The sequence below is a fragment of the Rhinolophus ferrumequinum genome, chromosome 12, assembly GCF_004115265.2.
Source record: "Rhinolophus ferrumequinum isolate MPI-CBG mRhiFer1 chromosome 12, mRhiFer1_v1.p, whole genome shotgun sequence".
Lineage (NCBI taxonomy): Eukaryota > Metazoa > Chordata > Mammalia > Chiroptera > Rhinolophidae > Rhinolophus > Rhinolophus ferrumequinum.
The window spans coordinates 36,550,361-36,571,107 of record NC_046295.1 but is presented as its reverse complement, the minus strand read 5'-3'; the positions used below and the strand labels follow the sequence as shown (position 1 = coordinate 36,571,107).

Genomic DNA, 20,747 nt, shown 5'->3' with positions numbered 1-20,747 from the left:
GTCGAGTGTAGGTTGGCACATTCAACACCTGTTTCAATCTCCTTTCTCCCTGTATTTCTCTAGTTAAAAGCTCAAAACACTCTTGTAACCGAGAGTGGCGATGTCACAGTCTAGCCAATAGATGAAGAACGAAGATCCTGAAGAAGGTTTCCCTTTCCCACTTCTTTCTTTCTAGAACAGATTGAGATTGGGAAGCGTCGCAACCATCTTGAGACTGTGAGAAAGAGAGCGACCTACAAAGCTCATAGACAAGAAAGACAAAAAGACTCTATATCCTTGATGATATTGTTTAGGTGCCATAGCAGTCTTGAATTCCCTTATATTTCATGCCAGGTGACCAAATACCTTCATTATTCAAATTATTAGTTAAGTTTTCTATTACTTTCAGCCAAGTGTATTTCTGACTGATATATGAGTATTGATTGGTAGTTGTTCTGTTTAATATATTAAACAAATGAGCTACTTCAGGAATGAGGGTGTCCTTTGTCTCTATATTCTGAGTATTTGTACATAGTAGGCACTCATTAAATGCTTATGTTGAAGAATGAATGCAGATACATTGGACAAATGTAATTTCTTCAGGCTTAGTAAGTTTTAGAAGCCATTTGAAAGAACAAGATAAGGTTTACATGTTAGGGTAATAATTTAACTCTGTAAGGACCACATATGGAATCAAATTAGATATGGAGAGCAGCAAGATTTCTGTAATTCTGATAAGTTCTTATTCCTATGAAACCACTATCGTGTCTCAAAGACTCACAGTATTGTAATATCATCCACTGGGACCCAATGAAGACTTTATTTTAAGTAATTATAAATAATGATATTTTTATAACAACCATATAAACTTTCAATAGTATTTTAAGAGAAATACTAGTAATACCAGTTCATCATTAATGTACATGGGATAAAAGGAAATGTGAGGATTAAATATAAATTCCACCACCATGACATTTTGAAAATCTTAACCACTCACTTGTTTAGTTAGCTCATCAGTCCCAAAAGTTTGAACTGCTTGCATCCCTGATGGATTAGCAATGACAAATAGGCAATTATATATAGGCCTGTCATATAGCTAAATAATGGTAGAAATAGCCATATGATCACGGTAGTTAGACATATGAAGATTGTTTCAATTACCTATTTCTGTGGCTTAAAAGTTAGTGGCTGAAAATAACCATCACTTTATTATCTCTGATTATATTGGGATGACTGGGTTCAGCTGGCTGGCTTTTTCGCTCCATTTGACATCAGTTAGAGCTACAGGTTTCCAGGTACTTGACTAAACTTGAATATCCAAGACAGCTCATGCACATGGTTGGCACTTGGTTTTGCCTGTGGTCTGGGAGCTCAGTTGGAGCTGTCAAATTCAGTGCCTTGGTTCTCTTCCATGTGCCTTGGTCCCTCTCCATGTGTCTTGGGCTTCTCACGGCATGCCAGCTAGAGTCCAAGAACCAGAAAGTAGAGTCTACCAGTCCCATAAGTAGGTCTGCATTCAGAAGTCCCAGAACATCACTTCTGCCACATTCGATTGACCAAAGCCAGTCACAAGACCAACCCAGTTTCAGAGGGCAGGCAAATAACCTCTGCCTCTTGCTGGGAGCTGTGGCATACTTGTACAGGGAGGGAAGGAATTGTTGGAGGTCACTTCTGGAGACTAGCAACCACAATAAGTAAATCAGATAAGCCTACTTTCATAATTTTATATGGAAGACCTTATTGAACCCACTTGAATATGCAAAGAAACCTGGTCTTCAAGTTGGTGGGTATAACTTGAATAGCTACTTTAATGAAGTGAGAGTCAACAAAGACTTATAAGGATGGTCTGAGTCAGACATCAATCTATTGTGATGCCCAAACTTTAGATCTAGCAGGTACATATCAGGTGCCTTCACATAAATTTTCTTATCAAATGATTTGAATTACCCTGCAGGGATAGCAACGAAATAGGTTATTATTATCCACCATTAAAACACTCCTATGCCAAGACCTGGCAAGTCAGGCAAGTCAGGATCTGAGTCACAACCCTAAACATCAACGAATGGAAAAGTGTCCCACTTACTTAGGCATTTGGCTTCAAAGTATACCAGCTAAGGAAGGACACCCTCTATGAAGGAGTAATGCAAAGCGAAATAGCCTTTTGATTGACTCTGAAGTCATTTCAGCAAATTTGGCCATCTAGAAAAGCAATTGTTCACTCAGCGCTAGATAAGCCCCCATTTCTGGGAGCCCATGTTGGTGATATGACCTCAGGCAGGATTCTTGCCTCAAAGAGGAAAAATGTCAAGCCAAGACCAAGGCATGTCTGCGGAACCAGTAGCCCATGTTGTTTGAAAAATGGAAAATTTGATTCCAGATATTTCAAAAGAGATAAAGAACCTTTCCCCAGTACTTCCTTTATGAGCTTGGTGCTCAAGGCCAGGCCTGCCTAAATGTAGCAATTATCATCTCCATGTTCACAGAGAAAGTGATGTTTGGAGTTCTCCTATTGGCACATCATTCAGAGAGGTAACATAGAAAAATGGCTAAGGCCGTGCGCTTTGGCATTAGACCGTTTCAGTTCAAATCTTGGCTCATTATCACTTACCAGCTATGAGAGCTTAGACATGTTACTTGACTTCTCTGTGCCTTGTTTTTTCCTCCATAGAATGCAGATAATGATGGAACCAACTCCCAGTTTTTGTAGGGAGTAAATGAGTTAGCAGATGTAAAACCCTTAGAATAGTGCTTGGCACAGAGTAATCACCAGGTAAGTGTTTGCTGTTATGAGTGTCACTCTTAAAGTTGTAGAAACTCAAATCAAACTGATGAAGCAAACAAACAGAAAAAAAACAAAACAAAAAAAAGAGGAAAATTCCACCACACATAAAAAGATCGTCCTCAGAGCGGTCTGTTTCCATGCCTCCGCTTAGCTTCACTTACAGATAGATGCTCCCCGAGCAGACAGATGCCCTCTGTAACTTGCCCTCTGGAGAGGACCTTGCTCCAAACTCCAATTATGAGAGAGCACCTTGCTCCAAACTCCAACTATTAACCTAGGGTGCTTTCTGATCATGTAACCAACACTTGGGCTTGTGGAGAGATAAGAGTGAGGAACAAAATCAGCCCAAGTATTTTATGGCGTAACTGGATGGGGGCGAGGATTTATCCAAATGAAGAAAGCTGGACACACGAAAACAAAAACTCCAACAATGAGTAAGATGGGGAATCAAGAATCGAACTCCAGTCTGTCTCACTGCCTTTCCACGGTCTTTTCAGCACACCACTCTCCTCTTCACATTTTCTTGGTTATCCTCATCACCATCATGACAAGGCAATTCTTTAAACTTTTTTTTTCTTCTGGAAAAATGTTCCACAACTGCGCGGTATTTTACCAAGAGATAACCCGCCACACAAGTGCCTGAGTAGAAAAGAAAGTAAAATGCCTTCCTTCCACTGTACTTTGAGAAAAGAAAAAGGAGACAAAGAAACCTCTTTTACTATGGTAAAAGGGGACTGCATTATGGACGTGCAGTCCCATTGCTGTGAAGAGTGCCAAAGTTTTTACAGATGCTGAATGCCCCGTGGGAGGAATACACTCAACATTTAAACTGTGGCCTAAGCTTGCTACTACTACTGTGAAGTAATCGCTCCTCACACATATGGACAAGTGCTCTGTGCCAACAATGAAAATTTAACTGCCTGCACTACTTATTGGCCCCATTCTACTGTCCATTTATGTGACTACAGATGCCTTTCTCTTTGGAATCATAAAATTTTAGAGCAGGAAAGGACTTCACAGATCATCTGATTCGATCCCCTCATTTTCCAGATGGAAACGACTGAAGCCCAGAGAGGATTTATTAGCAAGCACAAGGTCACATAGCAGGGTTAGTGCAGATCTAGAAGTAGAACCCATGGCTTATGTTTTCCCATACTATGCCCTTTTTGAAAAACCACACTGTGTCCAAAGCGCTACCCAGTGATCCAAAACACTATTAATTTCTTCTCCAGTCGTGTGGATCGCAATAAGTGTTTAGATGAATTCTGGAAATGACACATTTATCATAAAATTTCAACAATAAACACTAATCACTACCACCAAGAGGTAATGATATTTGGTAAAAATGATAAGACACCTTAGTTTAGGGCTGACCTTGTGTATCCCTCTGTCCTCCAGTAGGTGGTCAGTATTCTCGGGCTGCCTGCAAACTGACCCAGGCTCCCATGGTTCTGCTTCTCACCCAGAAAATACTCTATGCCAGAATTGGGTTTTCCGTGTCAGAAAAACTAACTTCTCCTAAAAGCCATTGTCCCAGGACCACACCTGGCTAACATATGTATATTTAAATAAGGGCTTCTGAGAAATAAGATCTTAAAATTGTACTTATATATTACACTTCCCTTTCAAAATCAGATCTGCTTCACATGGATTTTGCTGTTGTTAGGTTTTTTCGTCCTATTGTTTTGGTTTGTGGTTGTTTGTTTAATGGTCATAGATTCGGTCCAGATATTATATATGAAAAATCTTACTTCTTAGAAGGAATCAGCTACACCTGTCTGGTTCTATGGGCAAATCATAAAATGATTTTGTATTAGATAATCATATATCCAGGGGCCTTCTGATAATTAGTGAGTTAGCTTTCCATGTCTCAAAGAGTACTTCCTAAGTGAAAGTTCCTTGAGGATCTTGAGAACAAGATGGGAGGGCAAGAAAGACTCTTAAATTGACTCACTAATTATATTCCTATTCCCATCCACTTTTCCTATGTGCCTTAAAGGAAATGTGCCTCTCATTACTTTTCTACAGCAAAAATAAGATGTGCTGCAGACCCCCTAAGCGCACTGTTGATGTCTAAGAGGTATTTGAGCCTCCTTGCCTCTCACTCCTTCCACCACTGGCCCATGCCAATTCCTTGGAAACTCACTGATGGAAATGCAACCAACTCTCAAGAGAAACATTAGCTCTGCTTCTAGATTAGCTCACTCAGCCTCCAAATATATAAATCTCATTTTTAAAGCTTAAGTCATTGATACTATTTTTAGTCTCAACCTGACTATTCCCTACATTATAATTTTTAATTTTTGTTTTTTCTGTGACGTATGTGGAGGGAATTATCCACATATGGAGACTTTTCTGTAGTTAAGGTCAGGACTGATAAGTCCAGGGGTGTCAAGCATTCCAGTTATTGTGGTTTTCAATATGTTCCACTGAGATATTTACTACCAGTTTATGGAGGAAAGGTGTTATGTCCTCTTCACATTGGTTCAAAATAAATAGGTAGGCCATTGGTTAAGTTGTGAGAAAAGAAACACATTGTCAAATGTCATCACAATATAATGAACATTACCTAAAAATTAAGATAAATGTGTTGACTAATGTCTCAATAACAAAGTTATACCTGTATTTTGATTTTTTTCCATTAAGCGGTAACCTAAAATCTAAATTTACAATTCAATTACTGCTTTTCTTTTATACGTTGAAGCACATTATTTTGGTCTATTGAGCAAACTCATGCTTATTCATTGCCTTTTAAAGTTGACATTTAACTTCCACAGCTGTACAGTTGGCAATAAGCAAAAGAATAGTTAATATTCAAGAGAGCAGATTCTAAGACACCAAAGCATTCTATTGTATGGAATGTCCTATAATTAGTGTACATTAACTAAAAAAAAGAATTACATACGAAATTAGCAGAGAACGGTGGAAGGTGCTCATGTAGTTATTTCCTTGTTAATACTCATGAATCAAATAAAACAAACAAGTAATTCTAGCAATTCAAACCAATAAGGCCTGATTTTCTAGAGACCATGTCTTCTAATGCATTTACCAGAATAGAACCGAGAACAACTTTTGGCTCTACAGGCCTTGAAGCCCTAAATCAAATAAGATAGGAATTAGCTGTGCCTTTCCCATTATAACTTGCTGTTCAACATAAGAAATAATTTATTAATTCAAGAAATAATTATTGTGCATTTGCTATAGGGCAGGCCCTCTGTTAGGCACTCAGGATAGAGCTGAGACAGTCTTGCTCTTCAGAGCATTGACTTCAGCATGAAAGACAAACAAGAATGCAATTCATTGCAACCAAGATGGATAGTGCTAGGAAGAAAGAAACACACAGTGATATGAATATCCAAGGGTCATACCATGGGGGCAGGGGGTGGCAGTGGGAAGGGAAGCTCCACTGGAGAAGGTGACATTTCACATGAGACTTGATGACTTCAGAGTTAGAATGAACATACACCTCGCATCTTGCTTCCTCAAAAAGTTCCACTAAAACCACATTAAAGAGATTTTTTTTTTAAAAAAAAATAAATCCATAAGAACAGGGAAAACAGAAAAAGGGACAAGAGAAACAAATATTGGAAGCTAAAGAGAAGATGGACAAGTGGTCTCTGACTTAGCAGAAAGCTGAGTCTTAAATCAGCAAAAGAGAACTGGGGGAGAGCTGTTTAAGAAGCAGTTACTTGTACATAGAGCTCTAGGCCCCTCCTCCATTTCCCAGTGCTGGGACTGCCCTTACCCTAGTCCAGCAGGAAGCTAGAAATTTATTCACTGGAAAGGGTAAAAGAGAAAGACCTTGAGCAACAACATGGGTCAGTGACCATACACAATGAAGGATTAATATTGATGTCCCAGCCAAATGCCCTTCTCGCGCCAAGAACACAGGCATCAGCCCTCACCCTTCAGATGGGCAGTTCAGGGAGCTTCCTCTGGGGAGTCTGACCAACTCACAAGGAAAGACTATAATACTGACACTAGGGCTTCTGAGGGGGAAAAAAAAAAAAGACCCACCTAGATCCCTCCAATGCAGCTCCAAATCAACAAGTCTCATTCACGCTCCAAGCCTCACCTCTTCATCATGAGGAGAAAACCAAGGATTGATTACCAGACACTTGAGGAAAACCTAACATAGAAGATAGATACCTGCTGACAAAGAAAACAAACCGAAAACAAGAAAAATCTTGGAGGAAACAGAAACTATGCATGAATAAAAAAAGAAAAAATTAAAAAAAAACTACTTTAACATCTCCAGATAGATATTATCTAGAGAAGATATTGCAGTCATTAAATTAAAAAAAAATAGATGCTATAAAAATAGAAAACAAAAAGAGAACTCAATAGTAGAGCTGAAGGAACAAAAGCAAAGTAGGGGATAAAGACAAAACTAAAATAGAAAAGACAAGACAATTAAAGACTGAGGCAAGCAATCTGACATCCAAATAAAGAATTTTCAGAAAGAAAGAAAGAAGAGAAAATGAGTCACTGATGAAATAAATCAAGAACATTTCCCCTGAACTGATAGATACGAGTTTCTAGACTGAAGGGGTTGGCCCGGTATCTGGACCAGCTGACTCATACCTAGCACTTTACCATGTACGCATCAGTTAATACTGTTCTAATTGCTTTACATATATTAACTTACTTAATCATCACAACAACCCTATAATATGGGTGCCTATGTAATTTGCATCCCAATTTTACAGATGAAGAAACTGAGGTACAGAACGGTTATACAACTAGCCCAAGATCACATAGCTAGTACGTGGCAAGGCCCGGATTTGAAGGCAGGTAATTTACCCAGAGCCCACTGCACAATACCACCACGCAGGAGAGAGCCGCTGGGAAATTTCAGGATACACTATAGATAGCTCTAGTTGATGTACTATTTTGAGAGTGCATGCAGAGTCCAGACCCTGATCAATCACCTGAAGGGAACCCCAAGCAGACTTCTGTTCCCACCTCCACATGCAACTTCCTTCTCTCTAATACCCTGTCCTACCAACTCTAGTCCTATCAGAAGCTCTAAGTTCCCATTGCCACCTCCAAACTCAACAAGAACACTGCTCTGCACTTGGGCTCACTTGCCTGCACCACGGCCAGGAAAACTCAGGTGAGTCACCGCTCTTCTCAAGGATACAGAGCCTCACTGGTTGCTAGCGAACTTGACAAAAGTTACCTAATGTATTTTGCCCAGTTCTATAGTTATTCATGGCAGGATGGTACGTCTGAAACAAGCCCTTTTATACCTAGAGATAGCTTTATTTGACTTTCCCATTTAAATAACTCTGGGTTCAAAATTCTTCTCCTTCAATACTTTAATGGTATGCTCTTGTATCCAGTGTTGCTGTTGGAAATTAATGTCAACCTGATTTTTGTCATTTTGCTGCTGTTTCCTGTGTTTCCTAAATAATAACGTTCTGTTCCATTAGCTTTAAATTCCTGTTCCACTTGCTCCATCAGGTCTACTTCCCCTGGTATAGGTTGCCTATATCACATTCTTCATGATGCTTTTGTTCTTTAGATGTGTCACGATTTTTTTAAAACTGGAACTTCATCTGTGTTATTCCTAAAACTATCAGTTGCCTCCACTTTTGATGACTACATAGGCGGACCAGTGAAAACTGAGCCGAAGCTCGTGTCTTCACTGAGTGTGGGAAATACGAGTTGAGTGCAGATGGCTGGGATTAACTGTACTTACTTTCCCTGGCATTTCTTTCCCCTAAGGTGCACTACCCAGTTCTTCTATATCCAAGACCGCTTTCTCTAACTGGAGTTGGGGGAGACACCTCAGGGTCCTACTGGCTCTCTATGGCCCTCATTACAGATCTCAGTGCGGAGATCAGAGCTTCAGGGAAGCTGGCTATTGGCATCAAATCCTCTATTATATAGAGCCCTGGCTGTCTCATTTTCTTCCCTGGATTAAAAACAGCAGTCAAAGACAATGCAGAAAATGCAACTTTGAGCATATAATCCAAGTTTGCAAACACAATAGACAAGACTCATTCATCTCCTGCCTAAGCCTGGCCCACCGCGATCCCAGCTCCCCCACTGCACTGGACTGAGGCTCCATCTAGAGACCTCATCTCTGACCTTTTCCTTTCTCCCCTCTTCCCATCCCGTAGACTTCTCCTATGCTAGTGCTTTATTTTCTTTAGAGTTTCTCAGAGTTTTGATACAGTTTTGAAAGTCCGCCTCTGGATTCATTCTGCCTTCCCATGTCTTTGCTGGAAAGTTGGGATTACAGCACAGGGAAGGGAGTCAGCAGGATGTTTTTAGTTCATCACCTTGATGAAAGCCAGAAGCCCACCTTCCTCCAGGACCATCCTGGGGATACTCCTTGTGGACCTGCCAGCCAACTCAGAGGTGCTCCGGCAGGCTGGGGACGCAGGCCAGCCTTACTGAAGCAACTGGGGTCAGGACTCGCAGGCTTCGAATGCCTGGCCAGAATCATAACAGGTGACTGTGAAATGAGGTGTGACATTATCGTTTAGGGCATTCTCCACTCCCATCTCAGGCAGACTCTGTCAAACAGCCAACGGCCCTATAACTCATGCCTGAAGGAAGCTTATCTAACACGGATGTTCTCCATATGGCACCTCAGAGCTTTCTTCAGCTTAGCAACACTAGATAGCATGTTAGCCCAATACTTGGGAGCCATTTCAAACAGCAAAATCATCAGCAAAACACACACCCCAAATGTCACTAAGTAGACCTGGGAAGGACACTTGCTTACAGTATGAGAGCCTCGCCTTGTTCAACCTCAGTTGGGAACGTGGACATCACACTTGTCACCACACTCTCTACATGTTCGTCAGTGATGGCAACAGCTCCCCAGGCATTGATTTTGGGGGTTATAATTAATTTTTAGTGAGTAGGAGAATTCGCAAATATGGAATCCATGAACAATATGGATCGATTGTATTATTATTAGGTTGTCGCAAAAGTAATTGCAGTTTTTGCAATTATTTTTAGCCTTTTAAACCGCAATTACTTTTGCACCAACTATGCACATTGATGGGGGGAAACCTTTTGTTAAAAAAAAGAATTCTGTAAAATGCCACCTAAAGGGCATTTTGTTGACCTTGGTACACCCCTCATCGCTTCACCCCTGCAAACAAACTTCATGAATCAGTAAGAAACATTTTGTGCAATCTGAAGCAGTTTAGCGATTACTCACAATTTGTGCCGATCTGGTGGGTGTCTAGTAAAGAGAGCTCCAAAGCCTGTCACCGGCAATCCAGTGTCCCTGGAAAGAAGATAACAAGTTTTAGAAACACGTCAGATTGACATTTATAGACTATCACTGCCAGAGAAAACTAAAATGGGACTGAATTTTTATGGCAATTCTTTCTTAAAGGATTTTCATGTTTGCAACTTTATGTACTTTGGCAAAGTAAAATGTCCCAATGTGTAAATGGACATTGCAGCATTTCATCGTTACTTTGACTACATTTTCCAATAATTACAATATAAGACAGTCTATATCACACTTCCATAGAAAGGTTCTGTTGCAGGACTATAGCTATGACTAAGAAACAGTTCCAACCTCCAGGAACTCTCTGTCTCAGGGGAAACACACATACATATAACTAACTAGAATCTAAGTACAACAGCTATGTAGAACATAGGCAAAATGCTCAGAGGGCAAGGACATAAGAGCAACTAATTCTGATTAATAACAGCTTACCTAATTCTTAATGCACCTCAGGCAATATTTCTATGCACATTTCGTACTTTATTTCATCTGAATTTCAGAAAAGCTCTACGAAGTAGATATTTTTATAATTCCTATTGTACAGGTGAACAAACTGAGGGTTATCGACACCACATGACTTTTACAAGTAAATTGTGGAGCTGGGGGTCAAACCTAGATAGTCAGAACCCTGACCGGAAACACATGTACAGAAGAAATGATATTTTAGCTGGACCCAGAATGAGTAGTGCTGATTGGCAAACAACCGAGGGAAGGGAATTCCAAACAGATGGAATGGCATCAGCAGAACGCATTGAGATGTGTTCCTGTGCTTGATGTGTTCCTGTGAGGTGAGCTGGGGTCACTATACCACTTCAACAGCTGTATAAATCCTTCCCTGCATGTGCCTGTTCTGTAAGCAAAGGAAAATATTAAGAATACCTTTCAACAATCCCAGAGTTCATTGTTTCCTCATTCAATAAAGCCTTGCTTTTCATTTCTACCAGTTCTGTGTTTAAATAAACTTGTGCCATTTGTTCTTGTGTTTCGGATATCCAAGTCTGGAAAAACAGAAGCCATATATAAGAAAAGTAAGTTAATTGTAAAGAACGGTCAGTTTCTAAAATATATTTCTTTGAAGAACATTCTGATTTTAATTATTGAATTCACTGACATTAAAAATAAGTGATATCTCATAGCAGTTAACTATTTCATCATAACTATGTAAAAATGGCAATTCCTTACTACGTGTTGTTGGAAAATAAAAGTCAAATTCGTTGTTTCTATGAAATGGAAAGTGCTGCATTCAATTAAATAGTAATTTAATTGAATGCATCTGCCTTCTATTTCCTTCTCAAGGTAAATATATTTTAACTTCTCTAAGTAAAAAAATGTTTGTAGCAATCACTTTGTAAATCACATAGGACTTCAGACACAATCATCATCGTCCTCATCATCATTCTCCATTCTCTATCATAGATGATAAGCTCAATGAATTATCAAGCAATTATTACTATGAGGAAAATTTGCAGATTGTAAGATGTAGTCCAACCAATTGCAGACGCATCACGGGTAACATCTAGGGGATCTGAGGAACAAAAACGGAGGCTGAGGATTGAATATTTTCATACAAACTCTAGAAGATCACAAATGTGGAGGTTCACAGCAGGGAACCAGAACTCACCACCACCAAGAGAACCCATTACTTTCCCTGAGTCTCAAGAATAGGTTCCACAACACACCCAAGGAAGCCCAGATCATATTAATCCCATTAGATTTTGTTTAAAAACTGAGACACCACTGTTTAGAAATTTGGAGACTTCAACTGCAAGAGTATCATAGCTATAATCATATGCCTTTGGTCCACTTTGGGTCAGTATAATAAGGCTCTATAATAACTAGGAATCCATCCTACTCAAAGCAATTTTACTTGGAGTCTCTGGTCCTACTTCCCTGGTCGACTCCACGGCTCTGCTGATCCTTGCCTTCCCTGAGTTGTGTTCTCTAAGACCTCAACTTCCTGAATCCTCAGCCTCCCAGCCCAATTTCCCAGCTCTGATTCCTACGCCCTCAGTTCAACTACTCCTCTTCTTAGATTCCCAGCTTCACGAGTCAATGGTAGAGGACGCAGTATTGGGCTTCATATTTTATACTTTAACAAAAAAATAAGACATATCTTTTAGGGGGGAAAATTACTAGCTACCGTTTTGTTTTAAGGTGTAAGTTGGACCCCAAAATTAACCTGAGGTATGCTGTCATCATTTTGGGCAGTAGCATACTTGAACAAATTAATAAACACCTTTGAAAATTGTATGAAACAAAGGTATCGCCAAACGTGAAACAATGAGAAGTAAACAAACACAGATGATAACAGCACTGGGGGAGCTTCAGTGTACTGAGTTCTTCTTCTGTGTCAGACATTGCATTAAGCACTGTGTATGCACTCTTTCATTAAACACTCAAAGTCACCCTAGGAGTGTTGTGTGTCAATCATGGTCGCAGACGAAAAAGAACAATGAAATGGGGAACTGAAGAGACTTTAATGAAGGTTCTATTTATAAAAGTGTGGCCAGCCAGCATTCAGAAAATCAACACACAATGTGGAAATGCCATTGGAGGATGGCAGTAGTGGGGAGCCATGAGGGAGGGGCAGTTATGGGAACCCTGAAAGACCTACAGCTGTACAAAGAGGGCCACTTGATAGTTGTGGCTTTCAGAACAGACGGACAGTGTCTGAGTCCATTACTGGTTACAACTGCTGTAGACTGGGTGGCTTGTAAACAACAGAAATTTATTTCTCACAGTTCTGGAAGCTGAGAAGTCCAAGATCAAGGTGCCGACAGATTCAGTGTCTGGAAAAGGCCATCTTTTCACTGTGTCCTCCCATGGCAGTAGGGAGGAGGAGGAAGCTCTCTGGGGGCTTTACTAGCAGGGCACAACCTACCCTAGGGCTCCCAAATGGCCCATCTCCTAATACCACTGAGGGGTTAGGATTTCATCATTATAATTTTGGGGGGACCCACACCTTCAGTCTGTAGCACATAGCCACTGCCAAATCATGGCCCTGCAGGGAGGAAACCACAGGAATAAATGTTCAAGCCAACTCTCCTCCCACTTCTGATCCCCTGCCAGTGCCTTCCACAGGCCAATCCCAACAGGAAGCCAGAAGGCCAGGGAGTTCATTGATGCAATCCATAAAAGTCAGCCTCCTTGGCCCAAAGCAGGGTTGAAAAGGGTGGAGAATGGATCAGGAGGGAGAAAGAAGAATGCTTGTAAGAGTTTTTTTTCATTTTATGGGAAAACTGAGGCTGAAGGGGATTAAGTCATGACCATGTAAACCATCTAGAAAGTAGAAGTTCCACAATTTAAAACGCATGCAGTCTGATTCATTCATCCATCCATCCATCCATCCTTGCATCCATTCATCCATCCATGTTATGAAGTGCTAGGCATCTTACTAAGTTCTAGGGCTAGAGTAGTAAACTCCAGAGGCTATCCTGACTGTAGCTTGGTGAGTTACAGTAAACCATGGGGATAATAGTAACAATAAGAGCACATGGCCAGACACCACTCAAAATGTCTTCACATTAAATTCTCCTGAATCTCTACTATTCCCACTTTACACCTAAGTAAATAAAGACACGGAGTGTTTTAGACTCTTGACCACTTACAACCTAATAAGGGGTGGAGCCAGCAATCAAAGAGAGGCCATCTGACTCCAAAGACGGCTTTTAACCTCGTGTTTTCTTTATCAGAGGCAAATGTTATCCCCCAATATTAGACCTCCTATCATCGTCATTAATAGAACCCCCAAATTTTATCTGGGCCCATGGTGTTTCAGATGACATTGTCTAGTCTCCCTTATACTTAGATACAACCAGGGACTGGTTCTGGACAGTGAGGCATAAGTGGAAGTAATTTATACAACCTCTGGGAACGGTCCCTCTTTCATTTTTTTCTTCCTGCTGCATGGAATGCAGATACAATGACAAGTTTCCAGCAGCTGTCTTGGGCCCGACCCAAAAGATGGAAGAGCAGCAGAAAGCTGGAAGGAGTAGGTTTCCGATTATTTATAGAACTTCCATAGCACTCCTAGCCTGCTAGCCTCCAGACTTTTTACATGACAGAATAAAACCTTATGTGAACAGCCACTGTTGATGTGCGATTTTCGTTGCATGTAGGCAAACCTAATCCTACACCATCGTAGTGAGAAAAATTATTTTGGTCTAAAATGTTCATAACCTGACATAAGGGTGGGTAGTTTATAAAAGCACTAATGTATGTTTAAAAGTCTTTTGGGATATGGATATATAGTATACACACACACACACACACACACACACACACACTGGAGATTGGCAATTTGGTATGTGATAGCTAAATTAACAGCACAAACTCACAAACTCACAGGATAATCCCTAAAATTTCCATTTAATTTGCATAATAAAATCAAGCTTGAGTCAAATGGTAATACAAAAAATACAGAACGTTCACTTCATAATATCATTCTTACTCCTTATTTTCCTGAGTATCAATTTATTTAAAGTCCTCATTTCTAATCTTCCAAGGTGAGTTCTTCCCATATATGCTGCATGAAGAAAATCCAGTAGACGTATAACCTGGGTGACTGGTACAGGAAATGAGCAGGTCTTTTAGGACTTCCCTCACATTCCACGTTTGAGGGTAACCAGCCTCTTTCTGCTGAGGATGACTTAGCCCCTGGCAGACTCTCTGGCAGATGAGTCATTTTAGATGATCCTCAACTGACACTTTCTTCTTGGGTTCCTTATAGAGTCGCCAGAAAGCATACTCCTCTGACCTATATTGAAGGAAGTGCAGGTACTTCCCAAGTCAACTCTCTTCTCTGATGCCACAGGCTGCTTCAGGAATGAGTCAGACTCCTGTGCACCAAGTTCCCCAACTTCAGGGAAACACTAATCAAGTTCCAAGCCTAAGCGGCGGCTGGTTGGCTCAGTTGGTTAGAGCGCAGTGCTCATAACACCAAGGTTCGATTCCCACGTGGGCCAGTGAGCTGCGCCCTCCACAACTAGATTGAAAACAACAACTTGACTTGGAGCTGATGGGCCCTGGAGAAACACACTGTTCCCCAATATTCCCCAGTAAAATTAAAAAAAAAAAAAAAAAAGTAAATTCAAACTATATCTTTAAAAAAAAAGAGAGAGAGAGAAAATAAATCTATTCTTTCTCCATCACTGTCCATCCATAGTCATTTGGAGGAGCTAATTCTTTCTTATGCTGCTTGATGAAATATACAAGAGGCCCCAGGACTTTTCTGGTCATGCTCAGATAATATAAAAATCTTCTGTCTACTTCTGGCCCAAGATAAGTCTAATGGAGGTAAGTAAAATACCAAGTCCCATGTACTAGTCAAAACTCCACACTTCATTTAAAATGTAAGATATTTTGTGCCTCCACTTCAGCCTGCTTTGGCCTGGTCTCCTTCTGTGGAAAAAGGCAGCACAGTTGGCTTCTTCTCAAGTCCCCCTTAGACTTCTTCCCTACTCCTCGACTCCCTCTGGCTCCTTGGATGTTGAAGCCAAGAATATGGGGATATGAGGAAGGAGAGAGGTAAATGCAGGAAAGGAAGAAGTAAAATTCTTTGGTGTTCTGCCCACTCAATTCCACTGTGGTGGCAGAGGCATTGTGTTTCCCACACCATCAAGTAATTCTCTAGACACCAACTGGGTGCCTGTCCTACACTGCAACTCAAATCTGATATGATTTACGGGGAGGTAGCATCCCATTTCACGGATGAAGGGCCTCAATCCCACAAAACTGTCCCCACCCCAACAACTTCAGATACCAGCTGCAAGCCTAGGTTGTTACTTCTGACCTGTTAGCTGTAGATCAGAGGTGCCCGTGACCACCTCCTTGGGTTCCATGCATTTGCTAGAGGGGCTCTCAGAACTCAGAGAAACATTTTACTCACTGGATTACTGGTTTGTTATAAAAGGCAGGAACAGCCAGATGGAAGAGAAGCACAGGGCCAGGTACGGGAAAGGCGTGGGGCTTCCATGCCCTCCCCAGGGACATCACTCTCCCCACATCTCCTCTTGTTCACAAACACGGAAGCCCTCCAAACCCCATCCTTTTGGGCTTTTGTGGAGGCTTCATTACATAGGCACGATTAGTGAAATCATAGACCACTGGTAATTAAACTCCATGGCCAACCCCTCTCCCTCAGGAGATGGTAGCAGAGACGGGTTCTAAAAGTTCCAGCCCTCTAATCACAGGGCTGGTGTCACTGGCTCCCAACCCCTATCCTTTGGTGTTTCCAAAAAAATCACCTCATTCACAGAACAAAAGATACCTTCTCCACTCTCAACACTTAGGAAACTCCGAGGGTTTGGGGAGCTGTAAGCCAGGAACTATGGATGAAGCTATTTTGGTCATCTGAACGACCAAATATATATTTTTCTTATAAAGCACAATGCTCTTGTTTTGGTTTCCTCTGGGCGTGTCTGTCTCTGACCCTCTCTGGCACTGCTAAACATTCAAAGCAGACTTTCTTGGGGTGTTCTAGAAGATGTTGAGATCCTTTCTGGGAACATTCAATGGGATGTTCCATGACACAGGATGCCACTGGCTGGACTTAAACGTACTGCTTCAGCCCCTGTGAATCGAGCCAACCCCCAGCCCGTCCCTGCATGAGGTGCTCTTAGATAGGCTCTGAAATGACTCACGTTATCTTTCAATTCAACATGGCCCACATCTAATCTCCAAAAGCCACATGTGACCCTGAATACTCACTTATCCTTGTCCCACCAATGATGTACATGTAGCTAGTACCCATCTTTCTCTGCTTTGCTGCTTCGAATAGATCCCCAGAATTTCATGTCTGTAACTTCACCAGGCACCCAAGGGGGTATGCAGATGAGACTTATAATACACCTTTTCCAAAACCCTGTCTCTACTCTCAAACTCCTCTTTTGGTTTCTTGGATTTCAATCCTCTTATATCCTGTATGCGAGTTGTGGCCTAAGGGTACTATCTTCTTTGAGGGTCTTATCTAAAAGTGGCCTAATATTTTACTTTGGCACATGGTTTTGTTCTTGACCTTTTGGAGTCTCAGCCAAAATGTAGGCAAAGTGGGTTCCGTCTTATTGCTCTTTACAAATAAACAATGCTTACCTTAGCCTTGGCAGCAGTATTTAAAGGCAAGGAGACTTTCAATCAGCTAAACAGAAATGCTGGTAGACATAAGCAACCACTCAGCAGCAATCTTGCAAAAACACCAAAAATGCTAAGAAGGCATTCAGAAGAAGAAACAGATGGGAATAGGGCAAGCCAGCACAAGTGTGGACATAATTTGGGTAACAGGACAGAAGTTAAAGCTAAGATGTAAGAAATCAAAACCCCAAGACATATGCAGTGAGATGTATACAATACCCAAGCCACAGCAAAAAAAAATAATAATAATAATCAGGCTCATTTTCTGCAAGGAGGATGCAGTGTCAGATGTTTAAAAGGCCACTGGACAAGGAATAGAGAGCAACCTGGCACTCCAAGAGGCAGTTTGGGAAAGCATTTGAGATCATAGACTTTGGAACCAGTGGAGACAAATGGGTTTTAATTTTTAATACACTTTCTAGCTATTTGATTTCGAACAAGTGATAAAGCTTCACTTGCCTCAGTGTCCTCGTCTATACAATGAGGGTCACATGTGGTACCTGCTTGGAGAGTTGTCCAGACGATGAAATGAGACACTGTTCATGTAATCATCTCCTTGAATTGATCCTCTTTAATCAATAGGATGTGATCATAAAGCAACTTCGTTTTAATCAAACTGCCTCTTCCATCCCACTTGGAGAGCTAGTTCTTTCCTTTGGCTTCATGGAAAATTTAAGCAAGTCCCATAGCTTTCCTGGGCTCCTCAATCTCAAGAAAGATCTCATTTCAGTTACGAAATTTTCCAGTCCAGTGAAGTAATCAAAACTTCTAACTGTATTAGATATAAGCTTCTCACCTTCCCAGCTCAGTGCTGCTTTAGGCCTAAAAGTGGGTGGGGCCTTGCTCCCCTGCTGGTTCCCTTCCAGGCTTCTCTCTTTTACCTGCCCCTCTCACAGGGCCCTCCCTCCTAGGCCTGGCTGATGGGAGAGATGGGATTAAAAGGCATCATTTTAAAGGGCCGTACTCTCTTGTCCTATGCTGGCGGCCCTGGTCTTGGAGGACATTCAAAAGGGACTCCTCTCATGGGGCCCATCTGTAATTGTCTCCAGAGTCTCTCTTACAAGGACCTCCAACTGCAGCTTGCTGGAAGCAGGTAAAGGTTCTCCTCCTCCTGGTTGATTGTTACGCTTCTTCCTGAGCCTTAGGTATCTGGTGGGTGTCTTACGTTGCGTCTCTTTGCCCCCTGCTCCTACCCTAGGTTGCCCTTTCAAGAGGGCTCTGGCAAATTCTCTGCAACGGACCCATGGGTAAACCCCCACACTCATACATCCTTGACCACCATCTCCACTCCAAGGGCTGCCTGCTCCCTCTCTCTCTCTGCTCTGCCAGACCAGGCATGACCTCTCACCTTTAGGTTCTCAATCATGTCATATACCTGGACCCTATGTCCTCTAAATTTGAGGACACACCTATTAATCGCTCTGAGTGGTTCCCTTGAAACACCTCTCAACAATGGAAGGAGGGACATGCAACCTACAATTAAATAAATCCTCTTTCAAGAACATAAGCACTCAGACTGGTCTAACCTAGTTTAGAATCTCTTAGAGGTCCTGCATAGGTGGTCCAGCAACCTGCTTTAGGACACATGGTTCTTGCCAAATATCAAGAGTGTTCTGGAGTGGCCGGGTAGGTCAGTTGGTTAGAGCGTGGTGCTAATAACACCAAGGTTGCTGGTTCGATCCCCACATTGGCTACTGTGAGCTGTGCCCTCCTTAAAAACACAACAACAACAACAAAGAGTGTTCTAGTATTTAGGCCTCTGTCAAAACTCCATGATAAGAGGAAGAGGTATGTACCCATCCTCTGACACATCCAGCATCCCACCTGACACATGAACATATGGGGAGGCTCTGGGCCTATATCCTCCCCTTTTTGTACCTGGGACCTTGGGTGAGTCATTTAAAATCAGTGAATCTAGGTTTAGAACTGGTATAATATCTTTTCTGTCAACTTCATAACTTTGTTGAGTTGAGCAAGAAAAATGATGGATAAACGAATGCTTTCTATACAAAACAAATCTACAGAGAAAAATGTAATTTACTATTAAGATATGAGAATAGCAGTTTCCTGAGAAATAATGACCCCTTGGTCTATTTTCCTTCCTGTCTAATAACATACCGCAAACCTGGTAGAGGAAGGACAAGGTTTCAATGACCATGAGCAAAAGTCATAGAGAGGGTTAATATCTTCTTGATACATCCTCTATTAAATCTGAGGCTTGACGACTATAATGCACAGAATATAAAAAATGAATGTTTGAGGTTCCTACATCTCATATTTCACTTCATCTCGTTTCCTCCAACAACACAGAGACCAAGAACATTGTCACTTAAGAATTAAAAATAAATGTTTTTGAGGGATCCAAGACTCTAAGTGCATGCCAGGCAGTGCCTGCCTTGCCCAACTTCTTGTCCTGACCAGTCTTGTGCTCAAGAAAGCAAGGTTATGCTGGGTTTGGGGGAGTGGGGCAGGGTGACGACTGACTGAGTTGGGCATCAGACTTGAGAGCCCCATCCATGTGCTGGCTAATGACCAATGAGGCTGCATGGTTCAAAGGCAAGAGGGTAGGATGGAAACTGAGGAAACCATCGGAATGCCCCTGAAATTTGAGCTGTGGGGCAAGAGGACAACTGAGCAGAGAAAAACAGAGATGCCAAGAGAGACTGTGTTTGTGCAAGCAGAGAGAGCTAAAGAAAGATAGAGATAGAGATAGAGATAGAGATAGAGATAGAGATAGAGATAGAGATAGAGATAGAGATAGAGAGAGAGCTGATAGCCATAGAGAGGCTGTCTTGCTATTTTGGTTCCTGTGAGGTTCTTGGTTTCATATCCAGGCAGTTGTATCTGTGTAATAAATCTCCATTTTTCATACTATCCTTATTACTCTCAGACCATTAGAACTGTAGGAGGATGGGAGAAAATGGAACGGGCCCTGATAAGCTCATTTATTCCCATCACCCTGGAGAATGAAGAATCTTCTAGATCCATTTCCAATGTAGAATTATGGATCTTCCTAGGACTGCCCTATTTCAGACTAGCTCAGTCTTTGGGGGCAGAATATGATACAAACCCAGTCTTCCCAACACATACATATCTGCCCTTGTCAAATTACCAGCTCTTCAGGCCCCAAGGCCATCATAGGAGGCTGAATTGAGTCTTCAACTAGCCCCAAAGCTCTTAGCTTTGTACAATTTGGGGGTCTTTGGGGAGTTGAGCTCTTGCCTACCTCATGCTGATTGGGCAGAAACCTAAAAGCCAAGCAGTGACCAACTCACAACAATTCAAATACGAATTACTTATGCAATGAATATTCTTTCCGTAACTGTGTCATACAAGTGTTATGAGGTTATTAGTAGCACGTTTTCATTACTCACAAATCCACCACCTTCAGACAAGTACAAAAGACTTGAAATCAAAGACCTGGGTTCAAACTCTCACTCTTCCACTCCTGAGCTGTATGACTTTGAGTAAGCTGCTTAACCTGTAGGAGTTGCTAGCCATCTATAAAACGGAGATAATAATACCTACTTCACAGGCTTATTCTGAAGGTTAAAGGAGGTATCTAGCAGCTGCAGCGACAGCATCATAACAACAGTA

The 20,747-nt window shown here is 41.5% G+C and overlaps 1 protein-coding gene across 1 annotated transcript in view; it reads right to left on the bottom strand.

Moving 5' to 3' along the window:
- CFAP95 (cilia and flagella associated protein 95) overlaps window positions 1-20,747 on the bottom strand; it is a 68,084-nt gene that overhangs the window by 21,838 nt on the left and 25,499 nt on the right. The window contains exons 3-4 of the mRNA XM_033123514.1: window positions 10,902-11,020; window positions 9,945-10,013 (exon numbers count right to left, since the gene is read on the bottom strand). Coding sequence (XP_032979405.1) covers window positions 9,945-10,013; window positions 10,902-11,020 — 188 coding nt within the window. The remainder of the gene's footprint in view (window positions 1-9,944; window positions 10,014-10,901; window positions 11,021-20,747) is intronic.